Here is a 26,912-nt window from a genome sequence, read left to right on the forward strand (position 1 = left end):
AACTATGGACGTGATGCATTCCTGTGATAACCACTTACTTCTAGCCTTTTGTTAAGTCGAGCTGAAAAGGCCAAGTGGTCTGATTAGATCGTCCCAGAATTCTTTAAATTGCAGCTACCAGGGTGATTTGGGGCAGGGCCGCAGTGTGGAGACGGAGAGAGGTTAATTCTCCTGCCGCCGCCCCCCACCATGCAGTTTCGCTAGTCACACAGACCTATTATTTCTAGCCCTTTCAGGCTACAGGGAGGGAAGCACACAACTGTCACGTCATCTTTACAAAAAGAAGTCCTTGCATATAACCCTGCCCACCCCCAGAAGTTGAGGAGAAGGAGGGTGTAGCCTGTTTGGTTGGGGGGGGGGGTTTGGTCGTGATGTTGTGGATGCTGCCAGCTTTGTGTTTGCAAATGGTTCTGCTGCCCTGCAGGCTTGGAACCAGAGCCCGCAACAAACGGGACGAGAACAATAAAGTGTTTTTAATGAGGCTTGCCTGCTGGAGCTGCCCCTTAAATTTCAGGGGGTGGTTCTGTTCAAGCGGCCCATCAGGGCTGGAGGAGATGTCCCCCTCCCCTCCCCACTGCTGAATCTGAAGGGCCAAGCCAAGGGCGTGGGAGTGAAAAGAAAGCACAGACTGGGGTTAGGCAGAGAGGGGAACACACAGCCACTATTGGAGTGGGCTGACCCCCTGGTAAGTACTACTGGAGTGGCCTGACCCACTGGGTATCTGATGTAAGGGTGACGGATTGGCTGCCCTTTAGGAGTGCACTCTACCTGTATATGTGTACATTAAGCAAATATTACAAAACCATTGTAAGTTTCCGGTTCTCTCTTTTCTAAGGAGAACCAAACTGGAATGTCTCACTATTTTTTGGCTGGGAAATGCCTGGAAATTTTGGGAGCAGAGTTTAGGAGGTGGTGTTTGGGGAGGGGGAAGGACCTCAACAAGGTATAATGCCATAGAGGCCACTCTCCAAAGCAGCCTTTTCTCTCTCCAGGGGAACTGATCTCTGTGGTCTGGGAGCCATTGTAATTCCTGGAGGTCTCCAGGCCCCACCTGGAGGTTGGCAACCCCAACAAGCATGGCACGTGTAAAGGCCCTGTGACCCAGACCCATAGTCTGAAGTGAAAAGAGCCCAGAAACAGTTTGAGCCATCTCACTGAGGACTGTCTACACTTTGTGACCAGTGTTCCCTCTAAGCTGAATTAGTGTGAGCTAGTTTACAGGTTTTTTAGCCTCCAGCTCACACCTTCTTGTCTTAGCTCAGGAAGGGATGGCTCCGGAGCAAACGAATTCATGCAGTAGCCAAGTCGCTCGCTCACAACTTTAATGACAGTAGCTCAGAAAGTAGAATCTTTGCTCACAAAACTCCGCGGCTTAGAGGGAGCACTGTTTGTGACCACCGCAGAGACAATCTTGCAACAGAAAGGAAAGGGCAATAAACTTTCTTCCAGATGAAAGATTCATAATATAACAGTTCCATCTCTTTATTCTAAAACGTTAGCAAATTCCTCATGGAAACACAGCCTGACTGCACACAGGAACCCACGTCCGCTTTCCTGTACACACAAGGATCTTGTTGTACACACAGGAAGATTCCCCCCCCCTAATGTGACTGTGTCCCTCCCTCCTAAGATCTAAGGATCTGCAGTTTTCGGCTTTTTGGTCATGTGTAGGAAAATAGGCATGTTGAATTAGTGCCTTGGGTTTTGCGAAGCTGAGCACAGCAAACCTGAACACAGCCGACCAAAGAGGCCTTTGTCAAGTACTGCCAATGAAGAGAGTTAGAAGTCTGTCATCCATCCCTTGAGAGCGTTCTTCCTGCCCTCACCTAGCTGCAGGCTCCCAGAGAGGAGGAAGGAAGCCTTCGACGCCTGCTACCAGAGCCAAAGGAAAGGAGTTTAACACTGCTGCCTGGGAAAGTAAGGAAGAGAAAGAGCCACAGTGGCTGATTCGTTGTTTTCTCTGGCAAGGAAAAGCAAAGTTCTGCAGCGAGGACAACACGGACAGCAAAGGTCTCGCTCCTTGTTAAAAGCCTGGCATAGATTAAGGAGTGGAATGGGGCTCTCCAGCCACCGATGCTGGAGGCAGCTGGCAGAACAAAAGACAAATGGGAGCTTCGATAACACAGTAATATATGAACTGGCCCTTAGTTTTCCACCAGCCTCTTCTCTGAAATGTCGGTCAAGTCACATTGTGATCCCACCTAATTAAATGGGAAGGTTTCTTGGAGGAGGACGTAAGCCAGTTGCTTGTGGTTATAAATGCACCTGTTACATGCTAATGGGTTCCTGGGCTTGGATTCACAAGCACAGCATTTGCAGAAAACAAATCTCAACGCTCATCTCCTTCCTCTTCTCTGCCAGAGATCTCCTCCTCTGGCCCAGGATGGATCAAAGCTATTGTGACCGTGGACGTATCTTCATCTCAGTGCGAGGGATGGAGTATAAATGGCCTTTCCACGGCTCCCAGTTAACTCCCTGGAAAGAGTAAGTATCATCATCGTATGATGCAGCACAAAAGCGAGACCAGCTTCTCGAAACTACGGACAAAAATTCAAATCCTTGCTCGTCTTTATAATAAAACCATCTCGGGACGACCATGTACTTACTCAGAATTAACATGAAGGCGTATAAAAACTCTACGGATTGGGTCCAGTGCCAAAACCTTTTCATTTGATTTGATCCTCGCAGCCTGGATCCAGCAGAGTGACGCTCTTTAAACGAGCCTTGCTGTTGGGCTTAATTAGTCTTCTGGATTGAATGTTGCTGCCACAAGTTAATGAATTGGTCTTCCTTAATTGAACTGAATTTAATCTCGTTGATTGAATGTTGATGTTAGATGGAACGAATGGATTTCCCTTGATCAAATTTTTGCAGTGAGATCTAATGAATTTCTTCTCCTTAACTACACCTAGTAGTTAGACCTAATGAACTGACTCTCTTTGATTGAACTAGGCTGTTGGATCTAATGAATTGACTCGACTCGACTGAGCCCTGGGGTTAGATCCCACGAACTGACTCTCAGTGAAGAAGGCAAAAGCAGCTATGCTGGATCAGACCAATAGTCCACCTTATTCAATATCCTGAACAAGGTCACCATTATATCCTGTGACAGTGAATTCCACAAGTTCATTATTCTTCTGAGTGAAGAAGTAGTTCCTATTGTCTGTCCTGAATATACTGTCTATCAACTGTATTGGTTGCCTGCAAGTTCTAGTATTATGAAAGAGGGTATGGTCGCTGCTGGCCCTTCGGACATTGTGCAACAAAAGAAATGGCCCCTGTTAAAAATTAGCTGCAGGTGGATATTCAGTAAGTGAAGAATTCCCCAAACTTCTCTCCACCAATCATATTTCTGTGTATTCTACTACTATTAAAGGCACAGGAGGCAAACTGGAGCTTACTGAGTAGATTTCCAGTAAAAGGGGGAAAGTGCAACTTACTCAGAGTTTACACCTGCCCTTTAAAAAGTGCAACCTAACCATACCTTACACCTGCTCTTGACCTTATGGGATTTCTGGCCTACTGTATTAATCTCTTAGCCGATTTCCTAATTCTTCCTCATTCCTCCAGTGTTTTCATGGGGCACCCCAGGTTTACTGCTGATGGATTCAGAATGGAGTGGTCTGTATCCTACCACTCCACCCAGCAAAGTTTGAAGACTTCTTCCTCCAGCTTCTTAGGTGGGAAAAATTGCTTAAGAATAAAAGCCCTGCTGAATCAATCCAGCACCCCGTTTCACACAGAGGCCAACTGGTTGCCCTGGAGGGCCAACAAACAGGATATAGAGGCCAAGAACTTCCCCTAATGTTGCCTCCTAGCACTCATATTCAGAGGTTTACTGCTTCTGAATATGGAGGTTCTCTTTAATCTCCATAGCTAGTAGCTACTATGAGACATATCCTCCATGAATCTATTTCATCCTCATTTAAAGCCATCTGTGCTCATGGCCATCATTACATCCATTGGCAATGAATTCCATAATCAAGTCAAAAAGTATTCCCTTCTGTCTGCCCTGAATGAATTGCCCTTCAATTCCATTGGATGCCCTTGAGTTCTAGAATTTGGGGAGAGGGAGGGACGAGTTCTCTCTCTCCGCTTTCTCCACTCCAACCTCTGTCATGTCTCCCCTCTTAGCCATCTTTTCTCTAAACCAAAAAAACACCCCAAGCTCTGAGCCTCTCCTCGTACAGAAGATGCCCCAAGTCTTTTGATCACTGTGGTTGCCTTCATCTGCACTTTTTACAGCTCCACAATGAGAGCCAGTGTGGTGTAGTGGTTAGGGATATTGGAATAATATCTGGGAGACTAGTATCTGGGAGTTCGAATCCCCACTCGTGCCACGGAAGCTCACTGGGTGGCCTTGGGCCAGTCATACTCTCTCAGCCTAACCTACCTCACAGGGTCGTTGTTAAAATGGAGAGGGAGGAGAAAGGTTTAAGCTCTTTTGGGCCCTCATTGGGGAGAAAGGCGGGGTACAAATGAAGTACATAAAATATCCTTATTGAGATACGGCAACCAGAATGGTACAGGGGCCACACCACAGCTCTATAGGAAGACATTACAATAAGGTCTGCTCTGTTTTCAGTTCCTTTCCTAATAATCCCTAGAGCAGAATCTACCTTTTAGTCTTAACTAAAAATAATAACTCTATTTGTATAGCACTTTTGATGTTTGGGGTTCTCATTTAATTTTCTTTAATCTAAGGACATAACTGTAAATCTGCAAACCACCTAATGTTAATTTCCATTTTGCTATTATGCTATTATGGTTACCATGTTTTTCTTTACTTCCATTCACAAGGGTTATCTGTGTTCCCATTCATAATGGAGAGAGACCTAGTTTTTATATTTTTGAAGGGAGAGAAGTCACCGTCTCTCTTCCCAGTAGCCTTGGTGCAATCTGAAAACCTTCTCATGACTTAATTTTATTAATTTAATTCCTGCACTCCATCTGAAGACTCTTCCAATGTTGCAGACAGACAGGACTTTCCCTCATGCTCAGCATCATCTTTCTTCCCCACACCAGTCTTCCCCATGACCAATCTACAGTGTATCTTATCGCCGTATGTCAACTATAATCTGGTTGCCATGTGGGTATGACGACTCTGCAGGTGGAAGATAGCATTCCACCACTTTAGCAACTGGTAATGGGAAATCCTTATATAAATTCAGAGTAACAATTGGAAAGGATAGAAGGGTTCTATGTTATCCATTGCACAATTAAGGAGGTTCCAAACATCTGTGCAGTACTCAAGAACTGTCACCATACTCCGTTATGTTCTTGAGAAGTACTGTACCTTGTGCAAAAAAGAAACAAAGAACTGGACTCGCACAGAACCCTGGACTCACCTCGCTGTGATTGTCGTCTCCATATTTACCATTGAGGTTTGCCAAATGGCAGTTCTTGTACCACCAGCCCCCGTGGTGTGAGATTGCACAGTTGCTGATGGCAATGTCATTGTCTCGGTCCCAAGTGGTAAATTTCCTCTCATTGTGGTAAGTCATAGCATCCCCTAAATGAGGAAAGAAAAGGTTGTCGTTAGAAGTGTGGGGAGGCAGATAAGAGCAGATGCATACTCAGAAAGACAAAGAAACAAGCTCTATGGCCCAACTGCAGACAATTAAAAATGTTGTACAGGTGGCATTTACAAACACTTGGGTTAGCTCAATCTCATCAGATCTTGGAAGCTAAGCAGGGTCAGCCCTGGTTAGTAATTGGACGGGGGACCACCGAGGAAATCTAGGGTTGCTGTGCAGAGGCTGGCCATGGCAAACCACCTCTGAATGTCTCTTCCCTTGAAACACTATGGAATCATCTGTCAGTGGTGACTTGATGGGGGTAGGGAAAGGATGTATACTTGAACAAGGCATAGATGTTTAAGTAGATGTCGGGAACCTGATCCATTGTTGGAAGAGTTTCTTCGTTTCCGACAGAAAGAAATACTGGGGAACAAATAAAGCTAAACATAAGACGTGTTCCCACTGAGCCTAGCAATCCTTCTTAAAGTAATACCAGACAGATCAATTAACCAACATGCCCTGGACGCAGCACCCATACAAGTTCCTAGCACACTGCCTGCTTCCCACTGCTGAGTTGGAGTGGCAGCAGGACACAAGTGGCTCAGAGAAGCACCACAGGAGTCTCTTGCTGGCTGCGTGACTTCCATGCCCATAAGCTGAGTTGCTCCTAAGGAGGAATGGTGGGAGGGCAGCAGTGTTGAGGAAGTGCCAGGCCCCTGGCATGACCACCTGCTGCTGGACACTGCTGCCCCCTATCTGATGAGCGAACTTCTGTTCATCTGCATCTTTTTTTTAATATCAAATATTTATAGCCTGCCTTTCCCCAATGCCCAAGGCAACTTACAACAGACGAACATATACAATTAAAAACATAGCTGAAACACAACAATAAAATTGTGATTCTTGCAACAGATATTACCAGCAGCTGCCACTCAGAGACATTCACTAGCTACTTCCACTGAAGGGATACTGGAATAATTCAGCTTCGCACCTTTTACGGAAGAGAAAGAGAGAGTGCGCAAGCTTTTTTTTTTTTTCCCCTTCCTATACCATATCTGGCAGGCTGTTCCAAAATGCGGATGTGGCCACTGAAAAGAAGCATGAATGGGCACAGATGAGCAGACCTCCTGAATAGAGGGGACCATCAAAAGCAAAGTGATGAATGACCTTGGGTGGCATATGGGATCATCTGGGGAAAGGTGGTCCATTAGATATGTCGCAGGGCTCTTTTTGTAGAAAAGCCCAGCAGGAACTCATTAGCATAATAGGCCACACCCAACAGCAGAAACTCATTAGCCTATTAGGCCACACCCCTGACAGCACAGCTCATTAGCATATTAGGCCACACACCCATGTTACCAGAAGTGTGGTCATCCAGCCACGCCCACCTTTTGCTTCTTATTCTGTTGACCTTGTCAAAACCCTGGGCTTTTTTTGTAGCAGGAACCCCTTTGCATGTTAGGCCACACACCCCTAATTGTAGCCAATCCTAATGAGTTTCTGCTGTTGGGTGTGGCCTATTATGCTAATGAGTTCCTGCTGGGCGTGGCCAACTCGGGAGCCAGCCGGAACTCCGTTCCTGTGCGTTCCTGCCCCAAAATAGCCCTGGATATGTGGGGTCCAGGCAGTGAAAGTTAACCAGCAACACCCATTCCCCATAGATACCTGTTAACAAAGCTATAACTGTAGCTAGGCACAAGGCACTAGCAATACCTCTGTACTGGGATTCCCCCCCCCAAAAAAAATCCTACCTTTCATTTAGGGTTGCCAACTCTGGACTTGGAAATTTCTGGAGATCTGGAGGCAGAGTCTGAGAAGGGCTGGGTTTGTGGAGGGGAGGGACTTGTGCCACAGGGTACAGGGCCATGGAGGCCACCCTCCAAAAGCAGTCCTTTTCTCTAGGGGAACCGATCTCTGTCGTCTGGAGGTCAGTTGTAATCCCAAGCAGTGCTCCCTCTAAGCTGAGTCAGTGTGAACCGGCTCGCAGTTTTTTAGCCTCCGGCTCACACATTTTTGTCCTAGTTCAGGAAGGGAGGGCTCCAGAGCAAACTCATTCATGCAGTAGCCAAATCCCTCACTCACAACATTCATGCCAGTAGCTCACAAAGTAGAATTTTTGCTCACAAGACTCCATAGCTTAGAGGGAGCATTGATAATGATATTTAAAAAACTTAATTTGACACGATAGTCAAATCAGGCCTGCTCACAGCTTTAATGCGAACAGTTCTTTTGGCTCACGAATTAGAATCTTTGCTCACAAGTCTCTGCAGCTTACAGGGACCATTGATCCCAAGAGATATCCAGGGCTCACCTGGACGCTGGCAAACCTATTTTCCTTCCAGAATGATTTCTCCAAGGCAGCTTACACAGAATGATGGAGCTAAAAGCTATGGGTGTTCCCACCCCCTTCAACATAACATTCCACTGCATGAACATACCTTACTTTCTGTAGGAATTTGCCAGTCCGTGGGTTGAATCCCGCACAATAGTGCTTTCCTCTGGCCGAAGGAGCTTTCCCCTGACGCAAAAGGCTCTTTGAGCTTTGACTCAGAGAAAGGCTGCCTGCACCAGAAGAAAGCCCTTCCCTAGCAGAACCGTTCTACAGGTTCCAAACGCATCTCTCCATGCAGTCTGGTCAGCCTCCTGCAGTTTGAAGAAAAGAGAGCCCCTGCAATTCCTTCAACCCTGCTTCCCAGTGCAAAAACAATGGCCACATAACTTGACTTACCAGCAGTGCCTCCATAGTTTCCTATGGAGAGCCTGTACCTCTCCCTGCTCGAGCCCACCCGGAAGAGGTCATATTTGGCATAGGCAGAATCGTTGTGGGTTTGCAAATCCACCCTCAGCTCAAATGGAACAGGAGCAGTGCCAGTAAGTTCATGAAGGTTTTCCAGGCCTACAAGAAACAATCGAGAGTCACAATTACCAACAACCTCGCAAACACCCTGTGGTAAGTAAGACATGTGATCAAGAAGAGAAGTTTTTGTACAATGAACATAAGAAAAACCCTATTGGATCAGATACTTCTAGGGAGACCACAAGTAAGGACACAAAACCAAGAGCCTCCCCCCAATCCTGCGCAAAACACATGGGAATTCAGAGATATACTGTCTCTGATTCAGTCATCTAAGAGCCTAATCATAATTAGTTAACATATGGCAGTGTGTGTATTATAGCCAGGAGATCCTAAGATTGTCTGGCAGTCTTTAAAGTTCTAGGTCTTTTAACATTATGTACCACTAGGTGGCGAACTAAACTTGGTTTTTGGGCTGAGAGACCTCTGAAAGAGCTGTGACTGACCCAAGGTCACCCAGCTGGCTTCATGTGGAGGAAACTGGAGTTCGAACCCGGTTCTCCAGATTAGAGTCTGCCGTTCTTAAGTACTACACCACGCTGTACAAAGTATAATTTCTGCTCCAGCAAGCACTCCTCCCAATGCAAAATCTCTTGTTTCCTACTCTGGCAATTAAAAGCACCTTGCATCAAAGGTGTTGTGGGATTAGAGCAGGAAAGGGGCAAAGAAAATATCATCTGGGCCATATGTGGTCTACAGGCTGCAAGTTGGCTATCGCTATAGAAAAGCACACTCCCAGTTCATGTAGAGGCCTCGCTTGAAGGGTCAAATTAGCAGGGAGCTCCAAGTCTATTCCCTTCCTAAATAACAGGTGTATGGGGCCTCAGTTTTGATGGGGGACTGCAGCATGGGGGACTGTTAACTCTTCTCCCTCCACCCCATTTTCCCAAATCAAAATTGGGAAACCCAAAATTGGGTCTAAGGAATCCCCTTGCCAGTACGAAGATCCCAACATTGTTGGATGTGTGGAAAGCCTCGACTTTTTAAATACACTGAAACCTGTACCGCTATTGGTTAAGAAACATAATGAGGCCAAAGGGCCTCCCTGCTGCCTGATCTAATGAACCCCTCTTGTCAGGGGGAGGAGGTTCCAATTCTGATTGCAGTCCAGGGGGCAGCTAAATCCTCAGATATCCCCTTCAGTCTATGTGCCTGGAGACATAGATCTCGACATCTCCTTGGTGGATGACCTAATAAAAACTCTTCCAAATTTCCCAAAAGAGGTTCAAGGTGCGACAGTCAACAGACTGGAGACAGTGCGAACAAAGCTACTGACACGAGGGAATTGATACTAGGAAACAAGAGGTGACTGCAAACAGCTTGGAGGCTGCCAAAATAAGTCCTTATGAAAACAGCCCAGACATGTCTCACCATAACTCTCCTACTCCTCAACTGATTGGTTTAACGTCTACTACAGAAGTCCAACCTGAACTCAAGGGAAACTCAGAGACGTTAGTACAAGCTGAAATCCATATGCCCTCAATAACGGCTAAGAATCTCCCTCAGAGCAGTAAGGATGAGATTGTGTGGCCAAGCACAACCAAATAATTAAGAACATATCAAGAGGTATGGGCAATGGGTCTATATTTTATGACACCAACAGTACCCTTGAACAACTAACCAAAGGAGACTGACTCATAACTTCTTCTACACCATCACCATCTAAATTCCCTACCACCTTGAATATTAAGATCATCTTTTGGAATGTGGCTGGCTGGCGAAATAAGGCCAAGGACGTTGAATTTATTAGCTACCTCAAGCAGTTTGATGTCATACTAGTTCAAGAAACTTGGTCTCCATGCCAGATTCAGATTGAAGGGTATAAGTCCTATACCCTTCCTGCCTTCAGAAGTAATACAAGGGGTTGCTTCCAAGCAGGATTGTCTATTTTTGTCTCCTCATATCTCTTCTAGGAATACATCACTTTAAAAGGGTGAGTAGGTAAAAACAGGGATGGGCACCTAAAAAAACAATCAGTATTTTCCAGAGATGTATATTGGGGGGCTGGAAAATAATGATATTCCTAATTATTGGGCTTCACAATACTGTTGTGGTCTTTGGATCTGTGTTGGGGGCTGGTCCTATATTATTTGGCTCCATTATTCTCTATGGGAAATCTTCTGGAGGAATGGAGGGGCCATTTTTTTTTAGCAAATCACACCAAAATTATATTGGAACTGCTGGTGCATGCCCTTTACGTAACCCCCAAATTTCAAGTGAATTGTACCAAAAGGTCCAGTTCTATGGGCCCTGAACAAGGTGCCCTCAGCAGTCCAAAGATTCCATGCTTCTTCCAGGGCAAATAGCCAAAGACACAAGAGTAAGCAAAGCAACCCCTGATCAAAAACCTCTCAGAGCAGAAAGAACCAACAAACCCAAAGAATCAATGCAGAACCACCCAATGTGGCAAGTCTAACACAGCAAATTTACAACCTGAGAATCCAACCCAATGTCAAATGAGACAATCCAAACGAGACAATCCAAACCAAACAGGGCTTCTGCTGCAAGCCCAACAAATGTAAATTCAGAGACTCTGAGCCAATGTACAATCTGAGAACTGAAGGCAATGTCAAACCTAAGAATCCACCTCAAAAAGCAAATCCAGGCACAAAGCAACTTGTTCAAAGAATACAATGATGCAAGACCAACAAAGCCAATATGGACCCTGGTCACATGTAAGGGTTTAGGCCGGGAGAGGGACGGATCGGGGATGCAGCAAACAGGTGTGATCGCACCGCAACATCTGGGAAGTGGCACGCACCCGTCCCCGATCCGGCCCTTCACACCGAAAACCTGCTGCAAAAAAGAACCACCCCTAGAGGTGGACTTACCAGAAAGGCTGCGGCAAGCGCGGCCGTGGGATCGCCGGCGCGTCCTTCTGCTGGCACATCCGAGGCTCCTGGATGAACTGTGCATGCTTACACATGTGCAGTTCGGCAGCCTCCCTTTCTGTTTCGTGGCTTTCTCTCCGGCATCTGATCGTGCCGGGGAGCAAGTGCAAGCCGCACTTTGCCCACGCATTCCCCCCCCCCGGTGTGGCAGGGACCTTAAAAGAACATAATCAAAGCCAAACCAGCATGGCAACCTCATACCAAGCCCTGGGAAGACACAGACACACCAGACAAATAAAGAAAACACAGTCCTGTGAGCCTTAGAACACTGGCTCCTGCTATTTCTGGCTATTCCTGAAAATTTCTGGGATTTTTTAGGACCAATTTCCCTGTATCCCAAAAAATCCTAGATACTATCTGGAGACCCAAATATTAAGGTATTTTTCAGATATGTGTATTTGGACTGGATATATCCAAATGCACATCCCTAATTGGAGATCTGTGTCCCTGCTGTCCAAAGCTGGAGGAGCAGGAAGCGAAACCATCAACTGAATAACTATTTGGAAGGCAAGAAAGCAGCTATCAGACCATCTGCTCAGAAGCACATGTGCAGAGATATATCACCTGCTGTTAAAATGACACAGATATATTTCCATGTACTCACACACACATTGACTGCGTTCAGACTGGCAGTTTGGCCCGACAGCCAAACATTTCAGGAGCGTTTCACTAGCCGATTAAAGGGGCGGGTTCACACAAGCACAGCTGTCCTGCGTCCCCCAGCTGTACTCAGGCCATCTTGTACCACTTCCCTCCTGTTGTGTCCACTGACCGCCACCGGAGGTCAGGGCATATACCCGAGCTTCAGTCTGGGAAGACAATGGGGACTAGGATCCTAGTCCCTCCACTGGGGAACCAATGGGAGCCATGGCGGGAGATTCAAACCCACCAATGGTGACCAAGGGGTGGTCCCCAGGTGTGTATATAGTTGGCCTGCCGGCCGTTTGTCTTTGTCTTGTTGTGTGCCTAATAAAGCGTGCTATGCACCATGTCGTTGTCTGTCGTCGATCCATGCGGCTCCCACTACACAATACTCAAACAGCTTGGAGGCTGCCAAAATAAGTCTTTATGAAAACAGCCCAGACATGTCTCACCATAACTCTCCTTCTCCTCAACTGATCGGTTTAACTTCTACTACAGAAGTCCAACCTAAACTCAAGGGAAACTCAGAGACATTGATACAAGCTGAAATCCATATGCCCTCAATAACGGCTGAGAATCTCCCTCAGAGCAGTAAGGAAGAGATTGTGTGGCTAGGCACAAGCCAAATAATTAAGAACATATCAAGAGGTATGGGCAATGGGTCTATATTTTATGACACCAACAGTACCCTTGAACAACTAACCAAAGGAGACTGATTTATAACTTCTTCTACACCATAGCCATCTAAATTCCCTACCACCTTGGATATTAAGATAATCTCTTGGAATGTGACCAGCTGGCGAAATAAGGCCAAGGACATTGAATTTATTAGCTACCTCAAGCAGTTTGATGTCATACTAGTCCAAGAAACTTGGTCTCCATGCCAGATTCAGATTGAAGAGTATAAATCCTATACCCTTCCTGCCTTCAGAAGTAATACAAAGGGTCGCTTCCAAGCAGGATTGTCTATTTTTGTCTCCTCATACCTCTTCTCGGAATACATCACTCTAAAGGTGACTAGTCCTATGGCACAGGCCATCAAGCTTGTCCTTGGTAAATCTTCTCCAATTATTATGAATATATATGTACCATCCTCTTTAGACAATTTAACTCTTTTTCAGTGTTGGGGACACTTGGCCACAATTATGGAGGATTAGAGAGGAAATTTCCATCCATGGAAATAATTTTAGTGGGTGATTTTAACGCTAGAGCAGGAAGGGATTGCAGCATATTTCTTAAAGCTCTTGATGTCAATCAAGACAATACCCTTCCACCTACTTTTTCCTATCCAAGACATTCTAAAGACAGCTTTTTAAACCCAGCAGTTATATGTCTTGCCAGATTCTGCATGCAGTTTAACAGATTCTGGCTAAATGGTCTGATTGGCTTCCCAAACTCTGGAGAATTTACTTTTGTCTCCCCGAGGGGCTGTAGTGTAATCGATTATGTTTTAATTTCTCCCTCATTGAAACCGCATGTCAAAGATTTTACAAAAGATTATTTTATTATTAGTGATCATTCCCCTCTCATTTTAACTCTATAAGTTGGCCCTCATACTTTACTTCATTTAACCTGATCTCACAACTCTCTGAGACTGATTTACTACTTAAAATCCCTTGGAATGATCGTATAGCAGGGAAAACTCAACAACGTTTTACATCTAGCCTTCTTCTGGAGTATAGATCTTCTCTAATCCCATAGCAACTGTAACAGCTTATAACACTCTAATACTTCATATATCTGAGTCACTGTGTGTAAAATCTGACACCTTAAACAAAAGAAATAATAATTTTGCAAACCCTGTAAATCCTTGGTTTGATAGGGAATGCAGAGAAGTAAAAACCTTGCTATGTAGCGTTTATTGTCACTATTGTCACTATTGTTTATTGTCACCAGAATACCTTAAGCTTAGGAACCAGCTTCAGCAGCTCATTAAAAAAAAGAGGAATGATTATACCAATAGCCAATGGGAACAATTATACTATGCCGCAACTTTAAATAATTCAAAGAAATTCTGGGCTATAGTCTCGGGTGCATTTCGTGCTGAGGATCCCTCCATGTCTGCCATCTCCTCGTATGTTTGGTACCAGTATTTTTCAACTCTGTTCCACCAAGAGTGAACCTATGCTAGTGACTCACTAGAGTTTGACCTAGAGGACCTACCTGACTGACCACCTGTGTAATGAAATGGATCAAATTGATCGAAATTTTGATTGAAAAATTGATCAAAATTGATCGAAAAATTGATCAAAAAAATTGAAATCAGGGAAAGCACCTGGCCCAGACATAATGCCTTCTGAGATTCTAAAATCAGATCCGCATTGGTGGGCCGCTCCTCTTTATAATGATAGATAGAACTGGCCTTATTCCTAATGCATGGCTGAATGCAATAGCGGTCCCGATATATAAAAAAGGCGATCATACTATTCCTGCCAATTATAAGCCAATCAGTTTACTTTCTACAAAGGGCAAGTTGTATACTAAACATTTATTAGCCAAACTTTCTCTCTGGATGTCACAGCAAAAGTTTTGGGTCCAGAACAGTTATGTATTTGCAAAGGGAAAACCACCTTAGATCATTGTACTATTCTATCTCATTTGATCAATAAGTATGTTATTCAAAATAACTCAAAATTATTTGTGGCTTTCCTAGATTTGAAGGGAGCTTTTGACTCAATTAATAGGGAACTTCTTTGGGTTAAATTAAATCAACTAAATATGGACAAAAGACTTCTTATGCTTATCAAGAAGATATATACCTCCAACACTTGTCAAATCAAATGCTCATTAGCAGGCAAATTAACCCCAAAAATCCCTACTACTATGGGAGTCAAACAGCATTGCATTCTAGCTCCCTTTTTATTTAATCTTTTTCTCAGTGACCTTGCCCCTCACTTGTCAGGAGTTGATTATCATAACCCCAAACTTTACACATACCCCTACGTATGCTGACGATACAGTATTATTGTCCCATTTCAGAGTTGGCTTAAAACACTTACTGTACGGCATCCCGATATGGATCAGAGCTCATGACAGTGCCACCGATTGTGTCCAGTCCAAATTCCTACGTAAAGTTTTGGGCTTGCCAAAGTGTGTCCCATATGCAGTTCTTTGCTTAGAAACAGGTCTGAATCTAGTCAAAACCAGAGCATGGCTTATGACATTTAAAAATTGGCTAAGTCTACATTATAATTCTGACCCAGGGAGCCTCATATACCAAATGCTCTCAGCGTCTAACGTGTCAAATTGGCTAACATATATTGAGAAAAAAATTAAGGCCATGGGTATATTTTTTGATTCACTGACTATGCTCCCATCAGCGGGTGCATTCCAGTTGATCAAACAGAGGATGCTGGATATTGAGCGTCAGGAGTTACATAGTCTCGCCAATAAAACCTGCTCTCCTCTGAGCTTTGAGATACCCCTCACTGTAGGTAGGTAGGATGGCTTCATATTTATCCTCCCTACAAGCGCCACAACTACGCAGAGCTTTCTCTTTAGCCAGATGCAATGCCATGCCATCTGCCATTCTATATGGCAGATTCAATAAGACAGCATATGCGGCTAGACATTGTCCTTGTGGATCTGGATGTGTTGAGACGGACTTACATGTTTTGTTGCGATGTCACTTTTATGTAAATATACGCTCTAAATATCTAAACTCTATATTGGCCAACATGATGGGTTTTTCAGATTCCCATAAAGTTTTACAAACTTTTGAATGATTCCTCTGTTGACGTAACTGAGAAAGTGGCTAAATTCCTTCAATCCGCCATGCTGCTATGCCAAGGAAAAGTACAGTTGTAACCTATTATTTTATTCAATGTATTTGTAATACAGTGTCCTACTTGTATACTTTGTTCTACTGATATATGCCAATAAAGGCTGTCTTGACTTGACTTGACTTAAATAAATGAAGCCTTGGTAAGCCTTTCATTGGCCTCGAAGAAAGGGCTGGGGGAGTCTGCATAAGATCGTCATGGCTACTGCACCATGGATCTCAGGTGCTGTTCCCGGTAGGGCATTGACTGTGCTGACCAGAAGAACTGGATCAGCAACCAAACCAAAGCCTCCTCACCCTTCCCAAATCCCCTGAAGATACAGTACCAAGCCAAAATTCCCCTCTAGGATCTCCAAAGCCTTCGGCATAGTTCCTCCAGCGTTTAAAGAAATCCAGCTGCCCCGTGTTTCGCCGCTGAAACACCTGCAGAAGTAAAGCAGAAGCCAAACGTTCATTCATTGATTTCTAAATGCTGTATATTAACACTAGGATAAGATAAGAAGGTTCAGGAGCCATACAGTAAACTATCTAAACTACAAGGTCCAAAGTAAGCTTACAATAATTTCTAGGGATATCTGCACAATCAGGGGTCATTTCGTAAAAAAAGATGTGCAGAAGATCATTAGCATAACTCATTAGCATAACTTATTTGCATATGCCACACCACCTGACATCACCGGAAGTGTGTCAGAAGGCAACACCCACCGCTCAGGTTGCACTGGACGGTTTTGGATTGCTAGCTATTGGGGGGGGGGAATGTGCAGATCTGTCCTCACAGAGGAGGGAGAGCTTGTACCTGAATAAAACTTGGTCTTAAAGGTACCACTGGACTGTTTTGGACCAGGGGGGGTGGGGGGAGCTCTGCAACTTACCTGGCTGCTTCTTGCTCTGACTGAGGGCTGCTGGGAGCAGGGGGTGGGGCTTGTTGTATGTTCCCGCCCCCTGGGCTCTTTACTGCTGGAGCTCCGCTCCTGTGCGAAATGACCCCTGTGCACAATTCTCCCCACTGTATCATGATAAATGGAAACTATGTTAACAGGAACTGAGTTCCTAGGGGGAAGAGTTCTAAGGGAACGGAGCTCCACTTATCTGGGCATACACTGGGCAGTTCAATAAAGCCTTTATTAAGAGCACAACTGTTGGGGCCCTCTCATTATTATAACCTGACCATCTCCATGCATTCTGAGATTCTGAATAACCTGATTTTATTTTCAGAGCAGTACCAATTCACCATTTTTCATTTCCAGATTTGGTTCAGACCACTGAACTTGGGCAGCTTACTGCAGTTTCCCACTAACTTCTCCCCCCCGCCCCTCGCCCAATGCACATCATGTCCAAGATTTCTTCTCCTTTTTGCACTGTGCTTTAGTGGTGGCTCAAGTGGTTAAGACGCTGAACTGCAGGCTGTGGAAGATCAGTAGTTCAGCAGTTCGAGACCCAGGTTGCCACATGACGGAGTGAGCTCCTGTCTCTAGTTCCAGCTCCTGCCAACCTAGCAGTTCGAAAGCAAGAAATTGCAAGTAGATAAATAGGTACCACTTCGGTGGGAAGGTAACAGCGTTCCGTGCGCCTTGTTGTTTAGTCATGCCGGCCACATGACCACGGAAACGTCTTCGGACAGCGCTGGCTCTTCGGCTTTGAAATGGAGATGAGCACCGCAACCCTAGAGTCGGATTCGACTGGCTTTTGAGCAAGGGAACCTTTACCTTTTACTTTAGCATGTATATACATTCGTGCACATTGGTAAAGGAAGGGGAGAGAAAGACTGCTGAGGGCCCTGTTCGCACTGACCTTGCCTGCGCTGCCATGTGCCTGCTGATGGCTACCAATTCCCAAGACACTGAAAGATGAGGGCTTTGTGCCTTGAGCTGCAGCACATCCTCCATCTACCTCCATGCTTTAGAGCGGAGACAAACGTGATGGATCTGGTGCACTTGGGTCCCTTTGGCACCTGGGGATCCCTCAGAATTACAGCTCCTCTCCAGGCTACAGATATCAGATCCCCTGGAGGAAACGGATGCTTTGGAGGGTGGAGTCTCTGGCACTGTACCCCACTGGGGTCCCTCCCTGCCCTCCCCAGGCTCCATCCCCAGATGCCCAAGAGTTTCCTAAACTGAGACCGATTTCCCACTAGCTGCTGCTCCGTCCTCGCTCTTCCTCCTCCCCCACCATGATTCTACATGTCAATTTCCCACCACTTGCTGTGCGGCCGCATTTTGCTCCGCAGCTTCCCCCGATTTCCCCCGCCTCTTCTCGATCCTGTTTTTTGAGGATCGAGAAGACGCGGGAGAAATTGGGTGAAGCTGCGGGCAAAATGCGGCCGCACAGCAAGTGGTGGGAAATTGACACGTAGAATGGGGGGGGGGAGGGGGGAGCCCCCCCCCAGATTCTACGTGTCAATTCCCCACCACTTGCTGCGCGGCCGCATTTTGCTCCGCGGCTTTACCCGATTTCCCCCGCCTCTTCTTGATCCTGTTTTTTTGAGGATCGAGGAGACACGGGAGAAATTGGGTGAAGCTGCGGGCAAAATGCGGCCGCACAGCAAGTGGTGGGAAATTGACACGTAGAATGGGGGGGGGGAAGAGTGAGGACCAATGCTCCCTTCTAAGCTATGGAGTCTCAGGGGCGAAAATTCTACTTAGTCTGCTCTGCGGCTGTCCTTCCTGAGCTAACACAAAAATGTGTGAGCTGGAGGCTAGAAAACTGTGAGCTAGCTCACACTAACTCAGCTTAGAGGGAACAGTGGTGAGGACGGAGCAGCAGCTAGTGGGAAATCGGTCTGAATCTGGCAACCCAAACCCCCCCTCCCCCGTCGGTAGCCAGGACGGAGATCTGGCAACCCGAACTGTAGCTTATTGCTGACGCAGGGAAACAAAGAAAATAGGACAGACCCACAATGGGGAATTCTTTGGACAGGGACAGAAAAGGGAGTAGTGAAGGAGCAGAGTCCCCCCCCTCCAGCAACACTCACTATCCATCCACCGCCATCAGTGGTCATGTCGCAGTATACTTGGAAGGGCCTGTTGAGGTCACCGTTGAGATAGATGGTGTAGATGCCATTTGTGGAATGCCCATTTTGCTGGGTCTGGCTGCAGTCGGCAGGGTAGGGATAGAGTAAACTGACTGCAGGGACAAAGCAGGGGAGGGGAGCACATTAGTTAAGTTTGACACAGAAAGACAGAATGCCCAAAGGCTGCTCAGTTGTCAACCAAGAGCAGAGTTAATAAAGGGAGACTCGGGCAAAATTGCTGAAATAATAATTCAGCAATAATTGCTGAAATAACAGAATGCTTCCAAACTATGTTATGTTAGGGCTAAATGCTATCATACAGCTGGGAGGCAGACAGAAAATGGTCAGTAACGTGTCATTTTAGTCATTGTAATCTGGAAGAACTTTATCTGAATCATTTGAGTGCTTTTTGTGGGTCTTTGAAGTACAGCTAGACGGTGTGTCAGCTATGCTGCCATAGGGGTTGGGGTGGTCAGTCAGTGTCAGCTTAATTGCTACTGCATTCCTTTCTGTGCTTCTCACTGAAACGCTTATCTTTAAAGATGTGCAGGTGGGAGTTGTGTTGTCTGCTTTTCCCAGGGAGCCGTGGGAGATCGCGTGTTCCCAGCTTCGGCTAGCTAACGGCTTGCAAGCTTCATCCCGCACACGGGAGGGTGGCAAATTGGCCAGCACAGTGGGGGGGGTGCATACGAATACCCTATATCCTATTAGGTCCAAGGGGCAACTGCCATTCTTAACATATGCTTATGTTACTGCATCTATAGCTCTTCAATAAAGTATTACCCTTCCTGGAAAGTGTGTACTACGTTGCTGGCTGTGGGTTCTGACACAGTGGTCCAAGAAAGCCAAAGTGGGTCGACCACACCAACGCCCTTCATTCTCTCTGAGACACAGACTAGAAGTAAGGGCATTCATGCCCATTAATGCCACTCTCAGCTCACACACTCTGCCCATAGATGCATCATGCCAACTGGGCCAGAATATTATTGAATGTCCCATCCTGTTGATCGTATTGACTCACTTTGTTTAATCTGCCTTGAGTCCCAGTGAGAAAGACAGGCAATAAATAATGTAAATAAAAATAAGTAAATAAATAGTTGTGAGCACAAGCACCAGTAGACCTGCCATTTCTCCCTGCCGGTGAACAATTCCTCACCTCTGCCCTAGTCCTCCACTCCAGATAATATGAAGAACAAGAGGGGGGAAAGAGAGAGTGGCAGCAATGGTGACACTCTAGGAATTTACGCTGGTCTCTATCTCTATTTACCATGGAGATTGGGGGATTTCTTAGACCATCACCAAGAAATGATGTCACTTCCTCCTGAACCTCCACCAGTTTGGTGTAGTGGTTAGGAGCGTGAACTCTAATCTGGGAGAACCAGGTTTGGTTCCCTACACCTTCACATGCAGCTACTGGTGTGACCTGGGGTCAGTCACAAGTTCTCTCAGAACTGTTCTCTCATGAGCAGTCCTCGAAAGAGCTCTCTCAGCCCAACCTACCTCACAGGGTATCTGTTGTGGAGTGGGGAAGGAAAAAGGACTGTAAGCCACCCTGAGATGCCTTTGGGTAGTGAAGGGCAGGGTATAAATCCAGTCTCTTCTCTTGTCTCTTCTTTACCCCAGCCACTGCTGCTAAAAACTTCCAGCACTAGGCTGGGAACCCTAGCACCAAACACTGAAAATCGTATTGCAATGATGAAGGCTTACCTGTGGAAAAGGTAATGGCTGCTTTTCTGCTCCAGCGGTCTCCCTTAAAGGCCATGATATAGATGGTATATTTAGTGCCCCGACTAAGGCCTTCTAACACAAACTTTCGTTCATTGGGACCTAGTCGGACTTCCTGTAACACAGGCACAAAAAGAGAGGCTAAAAACACATCCCACTGAAAATTCCACTCCAGCCACTCTTGTCTTCACATCCGTTCTTCAGTGATTTGCCCCCCGTGAGGCAGGCAGTAGTTTTTCAGAGTCCCTTCCTGAAAATAGTGGCTGTGGCATGGGTACATGCCCCACACTTTCCACAATGAGCATAGATGCAAAGAATTCCTTTAGCTTCTATACCATCTCGTCAGTTTCCTTTAGTAATCCTTTTATTTCTTGGTCATCCAAATGCCCAGCTGCCTCTCTGGGCGGTTTCCTGCTCTGGCTATGTTTAAAGAAATGGTTATTGTTTATCTTGATACTTTTAGCAATCTGCTTCTTAAACGAAATTATTAACTTACACTTCTTTTGCCAGACCTTGTGCTCCCTTTTGTACACTTCATTGGGGCAGACCTTTCACTTTTTCAAAGAAGCCTTTCTGTCTTTTATGGCTTCCTTGACTTGGGTAGTTCACCATGCAGACATCTTTTTTAGACTTGGCCATACCTTTCCTCACTTGGGGAATGCATTCTATCCGGGCTTCAATTAGTGTGGTTTTAAATAACTTCCAAGTATCCTCTAGGTATTGGGCTTTCTTGAATCTCCCTTTCAGCACTGTCACCGTTGTTCCCAGCTGATGCAACATCTGCATCTTGCACCGGGCCGTGAGCCCCACTCAGAACCAAGGTCCAAGATCACTACCCCTCTGTTTGGCTCTGTCGGCAACTGGTCCAGTGCACAGTCTTTTATGTCTAGGAACCTCATTTCTGCAGCATGATTTGACCATATGTTTACCAAGTCAAGGCGAGGGCTGTTGAAGTCACCCAGTATCACATCATCTACTTTAGCCACTTCCCTTGCTGCCTTCTCTCTCCCAAAATCAGCCTCAGGGGTTTGATCAGGTGGGCAATAGTGCACCCCCACTTTTAGGGGAATAGTACACTCCTCTAAGTGACAGCCCTTCAAATACGTAGAGCAATCATGTCCCCCCTCAACCTCCTCTTCGCCACAGTGCACATTCCCAAGTTCCTCAGCCTTCCTTGTAAGTATCTCAACCCATAACTATTTTGTTGGGGAGTTCAGTCCCCTGTTGCTCTCACACAGCAATTCCCTGGCTTACCCTGATGGTTCCATCTGGCTCTTGATAAGTGAGGAGATATCCATTAATCTGAGCATCAGGCGGCATCCATGTCACCACTGCACTAGATTGCGTTACATCTGATACGCGGACATTCTTTGGAGGGTCAATTTCTGGAACAAATAAAAACGAAACCCAAGTGAATCTCTCATCATGACATAATTTCTTACACGCCCAGGGAAAACGCTGATCACCACTTCAGGGTCAGGAAGCAATTTTTCTCCAGGCCAGTTTGGCCGGGGATCCTGGAAGTTTTTTGTCATCTTCTGGGCATGGAGCAGGGGGCATGGGGGGGGGGAGGTATTTGTAAATTTCCTGCATTGTGCAGGTGGTTGGACTAGATGACCCTGGAGATCCCTTCCAACTCTATGATTCTATGATTCTATAAGTGGTACACTTTATTGTGAGAACCTGCACACAGAGGAGTTACATCCTTTCTAAGAACTGTTGTTATGGTCTGCTTCTAGCTTGAGGTCTGTTTTTCAAATATCAGCGTGGATCCAACCATTTTCTGATGGAAGAATCATTTAATTTGGAGGAAGTCTCCTCAGATTGGAAGAAGGCTCAAACTTGAGCCAAAAGTGAAAAGCAGGGTATAAATACTGTAATAAACAACAAACAAACTTTGTTCGGTGATGTGGTAGGATAGGGATAGGTTTCACCTCATTGTTTTAGGCTAGTAAATGTTATATTCTTGCCCATGGCTCATTTTATACTGATTGGATTCTTTTGTGTGTGTGGGGGGGGGGAATTCGTGTGTGTGTGTGTGTGTGAGCTTGCATGCCTGGAGGTCATGATGACTTTTGGTAACCCCAGTGGGGTCTTGGATGTTTCAGAGAGGGGGCTTGATTGCCTGCCTCCTTGTTCCCCTCCCTGGTATTCCTTGGAGGTCTCCCATCCAATTACTTGCCAGGGTCGGCCTTGCATATGTTCCGAAATCAAACAAGATGAGGCTTGCCTGGGCTATCCAGGTCAGGGCTATACTGATTTAATTCTTGTGGTGCCATTTTTATTTTCCTGTATTGTCTTGACTTTGTCAGCTGCCTGGAGCAGATCTAAATAAAAATAGAGAGTGGCATGTGTTCAGATTTGACGTCCTCCAAATTGTTAAAAGGAGCTGAACAAACTCCTAAAGTACTACAACGTTGTGAGGCGGAGTGGAATTGGAGTGGGAACAACCACAGAAATGTGGAGTGTATCTTATTCTCAGCTGGACAGCAGAGGGCACTGCAGGGCACCAAATACATCTGTCTAAGGCCTCCTAAGAGTGTCTGTGATCAGTATTGGCAGCACTACTTCTGTAGAAGTTGCAGTATACCCTCATGATATTTGAACACACTCACAGGGCAGGGACCGGTGTGGCCATGATTTCCTGGAGATCTGGGGGCAGTGCCTTCAGAGGCCTGAGTTGGAGGGGGGGCTCAGTAGGGATGTGATGTGATTCTCTAGGACTTCTGTTTCTCCTAGACTCAGTGGTATTCCATACCTTTGGAGAGCAGCAGGGGAAGGAACTGATCTTTGTAGTTTGGAGATCAATTGTAATTCTGAGGGAACCCAAGCCTCCTCTTTAAAGCTGATAATCCTAACTGCACACAGCCAAACATGACCCAGGAAATGTCACAGTGTGGTATAGTGGTTAGAGTGTTAGATTTTTGAGCTGGGAGCCTCAGGTTCAAATTCCCAATTAGCTATGAAGCTCACAAGGGGACCTTGAGCCAGTCACTCTAGCTCAGCACAATTTACCTCACAGGTTTGTTCTGAGGAGATAAAACGGAGGATGGGAGCACCGTATATGCTCCCCTGAAGTTCTTAGAGGAAGATGTGTCCAATAGATATGGGAAAGGGAACAGACCCACCGTGGCGCAACGGCCAAGAATGTGAGCTGAGAAATTCAGCTCTACCCTCAGAAATAAATTCAATAGATGCCTCAAACTAGCTAGCGTCCCCGCAGTCCCAGCCCCTCCCCCGTATTCGATATTTACTCCTCACCATTGCACCAACAGTGGCTAGCAATTTAAAAAAAATGCGTCAAAAGTTTTAAAAAGCAGGGGGGCACTGTTATTGGGCAATTAAATGTAAATGGGGAGGGTTGACACAGTTCATAAGAAGTACAAAGATGAAAAGTCTGTATGCAAAAAAGCTAGTTTGAGGATCTCCTCTCTTGGGTTTTTAGTCAGTAGTGGGTTCTTTACTTTTTCCCTTATATGTAGTTTTTCCCTTCCCCTTTTCTGTTGTAGTTTTTTTTAGTGTTAAAAAAATCAATAAAGGCCCTGTCCACACGAGGGGTTTTGGGCTAGGAGTGGGCCGGATCGGGGCCGGAGCAAACGGGCGCGATCCCACTGCAACATCTGGGCAGCATTGCGCACCCGTCCCCGATCCGGCCCTTCCCCCGATGAAACGCATCAAAAATGAACCACCTACCGAGGTGGTTCATCCACGACGGCTGCATCAACGCCGGCCGTGGGTTCGCCGCCTCGTCTTTCTGCCGGCGCATCCCCGGCTCCTGCCTGAACTGCGCATGCTCAGACATGCGCATTTCGGCAGTCTCCCGTTCCCCTCCATCGCTTCCCCTGGCATCTAATCGTGCCGGGGAGGGAATGCGCCGCGGCTCAGGGGATCAATGTGATCCCGCCGCGGCGTGTTTCTTTTGGTGCAGCTTTCAGAAGTCGCGCTTCAGCCCGTCCCTTTCCGCCCCATGTGGCAGGGGCCAAAAAATCCCCTCCGGGGGCTCAAAAAGAAAAGTTTTTAAAAGTTAAATGCAATACACATTGAACTAATAGTTAATCTATGAAATGAATCCCAAAGTAGCAGCAAACCTTATTTTTTAAAGAATCAACAAATTATATTAGCCTGTGGCAAGAAGAGCGGGAACCAAGTGAATGTCTCCAGGGGTGGCACTCTGTAGGATGCTGGGAGCTCCCACCGAGAAGGCCCCAACTATGTTCCCCGCCTTTCTAAGCTCTGATGGTGGGGACACCAAGAGCAGAGACCAGCAGGTAGGCAGATTCATATGGGACAAGGTGGCTTTTCATATACCCTAGTCCCAAACAGTTTAGGGCTTCAAAAACAAGCGCTAGCAATTTGACCTCTGCCCAAAATCCAACTGGAAGCCAGTGCAGACCAACTGGAAGTCCCAGTTAACCATCCAGCCATCTTCCAGACCAGGTGATAACTTCCCAAATACTTTTCAGGACAGCCCCCATATTATATGCCTTCTCGGTGCATTGTTGGGATAATAATCCTCCCTTTTAGGGCTGTACTAAAGAATATTGTGTAAATACTTGAAATACACCCGATAAACCCCCAGGATTACTATTTCTACCACCTCCCCAACAAGCTCTCGTGCCAACAGGGGGGAAAAGCCATGTGCAGACTACACAACTTGCACTGATCCAGTCATTATTCCCACCAGCCAGGGCAGAAGACTAACCCAAGCTCAATCCTCCCCTCTCAAGCACATCAGTTTGAAAACCTTTTTGACTAGAGATACAAAAATTCAAGCTCTGAAAAGCAATTCTCCATACAAAGCATATTTGGAAGCCCAAGATGAGCACAATGGTGAAGCCCCAGCAATTGTTCCGGTAGCCTGTATTCAAAGTAATATTTACATGCAATGTTAAGGAAAGGCACCCTCAGATTTGTTGAACAGGAAATAGGGCGGCCCCCTCACCCCCCTCAAGCCAGTTTGGTGTAGTGGTTAGGAGCCTGGACTCTCATGTGGGAGAACCGGGTTTGATTCCCCACTTCTCCACATCCAGCTGCTGGTGTGACCTTGGGTCAGTTACAAGTTCTTTCAGAGCTGTTCTCTCACGAGCAGTTCTCGAGAGAGGTCTCTCAGCCCCACCTACCTCACAGGGTGTCTGTTGTGGGGAGGGGAAGGGAAAGGAGATTGTAAGCCGCTCTGAGACTCCAAGTGAAGGGTGGGGTATAAATCCAATCTCTATCTCTCTCCTTACCCGTCACAGCTTTTGTGCTTGTCCTCTTGCTCGACTTGGTTCCCTTCAAGGCCCAGATGTAGATGACATACTCCATGCCCGGCTTCAGCCCAGTCAAGGTGGTGCTGGTCTTATCCTTCCCAATTGCGATCTCTTTGGTTTCCCCGTCAGCAGAGGTATAGCTCAGTATGTATCGGTCTATGGCGGCCAAGGGCTTCTTCCAGGAGATGGTGGCTGAGTTCTCAGTTGTTTGGTCTGTCATCAGGTTCGTAGGGCTATCAATTTCTGGGAACCCAAAGTATAAGTATAGCCATTATATTCTTTCTGCATTGGCGGAGTCTACCTAAGCTCACTGAGACTTCCAGTTTTCTGACTGTAACTAAATCAGCTCTGTTAATTGGCACGTCTTGGCTGAACACAGATGCCATCAACACGGGTAGACATGCCAGCAGGTTTCAGCAACAGTGGTCCTTTCCACATTTGAGTCAGACATCGCTCTTGCTTCTGTGTACCTCAATCTAGGATGGGGCTGTGGCTCAGTGGCAAGGCATCTGCTTCACACACAGAAGGTCCCAGGTTCAATCCCTGGCATCTCAAGAGCCAGTTTGGTGTAGTGGTTAAGTGCGCGGACTCTAAACTGGGAGAACCGGGTTTGATTCCCAACTCCTCCACTTGCACCTGCTGATGTGACCTTGGGTCAGTCACAAGCTCTGGCACAGCTGTCCTTGAAAAAGAGCAGTTTGTGTCAGAGTTCTCTCAGCCCCACCCACCTCACAGGGTGTCTGTTGTGGGGAGGGGAAGGGAAAGGAGTTTGTAAGCCACTCTGAGACTCCTTTGGGTAGTGAAGGGCGGGGTATAAATCCAATCTCTTCTCTTCTTCTTCTAAAAAGGGTCAACTAGTAGGTGATGAGATATACCTGATAACCTGGAGAGCGACTGCCAGTCAGAGTAGACAATAAGGACCTTGACAGATGAAGAGCCTGTCTCAGAATAAGGCAGCTTCATGTGAGGGTTTGAAAGGACTACTGAATATGAAAATACTGGCATATAAGCAGATGGTCTCCTTTCATACTACGAGGCTCCTCCTAACTCATTACTAGGGGTTCATGAGTTTAGTATCACCCCATTCCTTGTCATGTTTATTCATATTTATGGTGCGCCTTGTTGCTATTGGAGCAGTTTTAAAAAAGCTGTGGTCAACCAAGTAGCCAAATATTATTTTAAGTACTGAAATAATTCCTTCTTTAAAACAGTAGCAAATCATGTTTATGACCAACGCTATC

The 26,912-nt window shown here is 46.1% G+C and overlaps 1 protein-coding gene across 1 annotated transcript in view; it reads right to left on the reverse strand.

Annotated features, from left to right (window-relative positions):
• Window positions 1-1,674: 1,674 nt before the first annotated feature.
• TNN (tenascin N) overlaps window positions 1,675-26,912 on the reverse strand; it is a 49,315-nt gene continuing 24,077 nt past the window's right edge. Inside the window, 8 exon segments of the mRNA XM_015417744.1 lie at window positions 1,675-2,475; window positions 5,349-5,512; window positions 8,248-8,415; window positions 16,014-16,110; window positions 18,659-18,810; window positions 20,405-20,537; window positions 21,677-21,807; window positions 25,651-25,914. Coding sequence (XP_015273230.1) covers window positions 2,299-2,475; window positions 5,349-5,512; window positions 8,248-8,415; window positions 16,014-16,110; window positions 18,659-18,810; window positions 20,405-20,537; window positions 21,677-21,807; window positions 25,651-25,914 — 1,286 coding nt within the window. The 3' untranslated portion in view covers window positions 1,675-2,298.

This window comes from Gekko japonicus, unplaced genomic scaffold, assembly GCF_001447785.1.
Source record: "Gekko japonicus isolate JY-2015 unplaced genomic scaffold, Gekko_japonicus_V1.1 scaffold158, whole genome shotgun sequence".
Lineage (NCBI taxonomy): Eukaryota > Metazoa > Chordata > Lepidosauria > Squamata > Gekkonidae > Gekko > Gekko japonicus.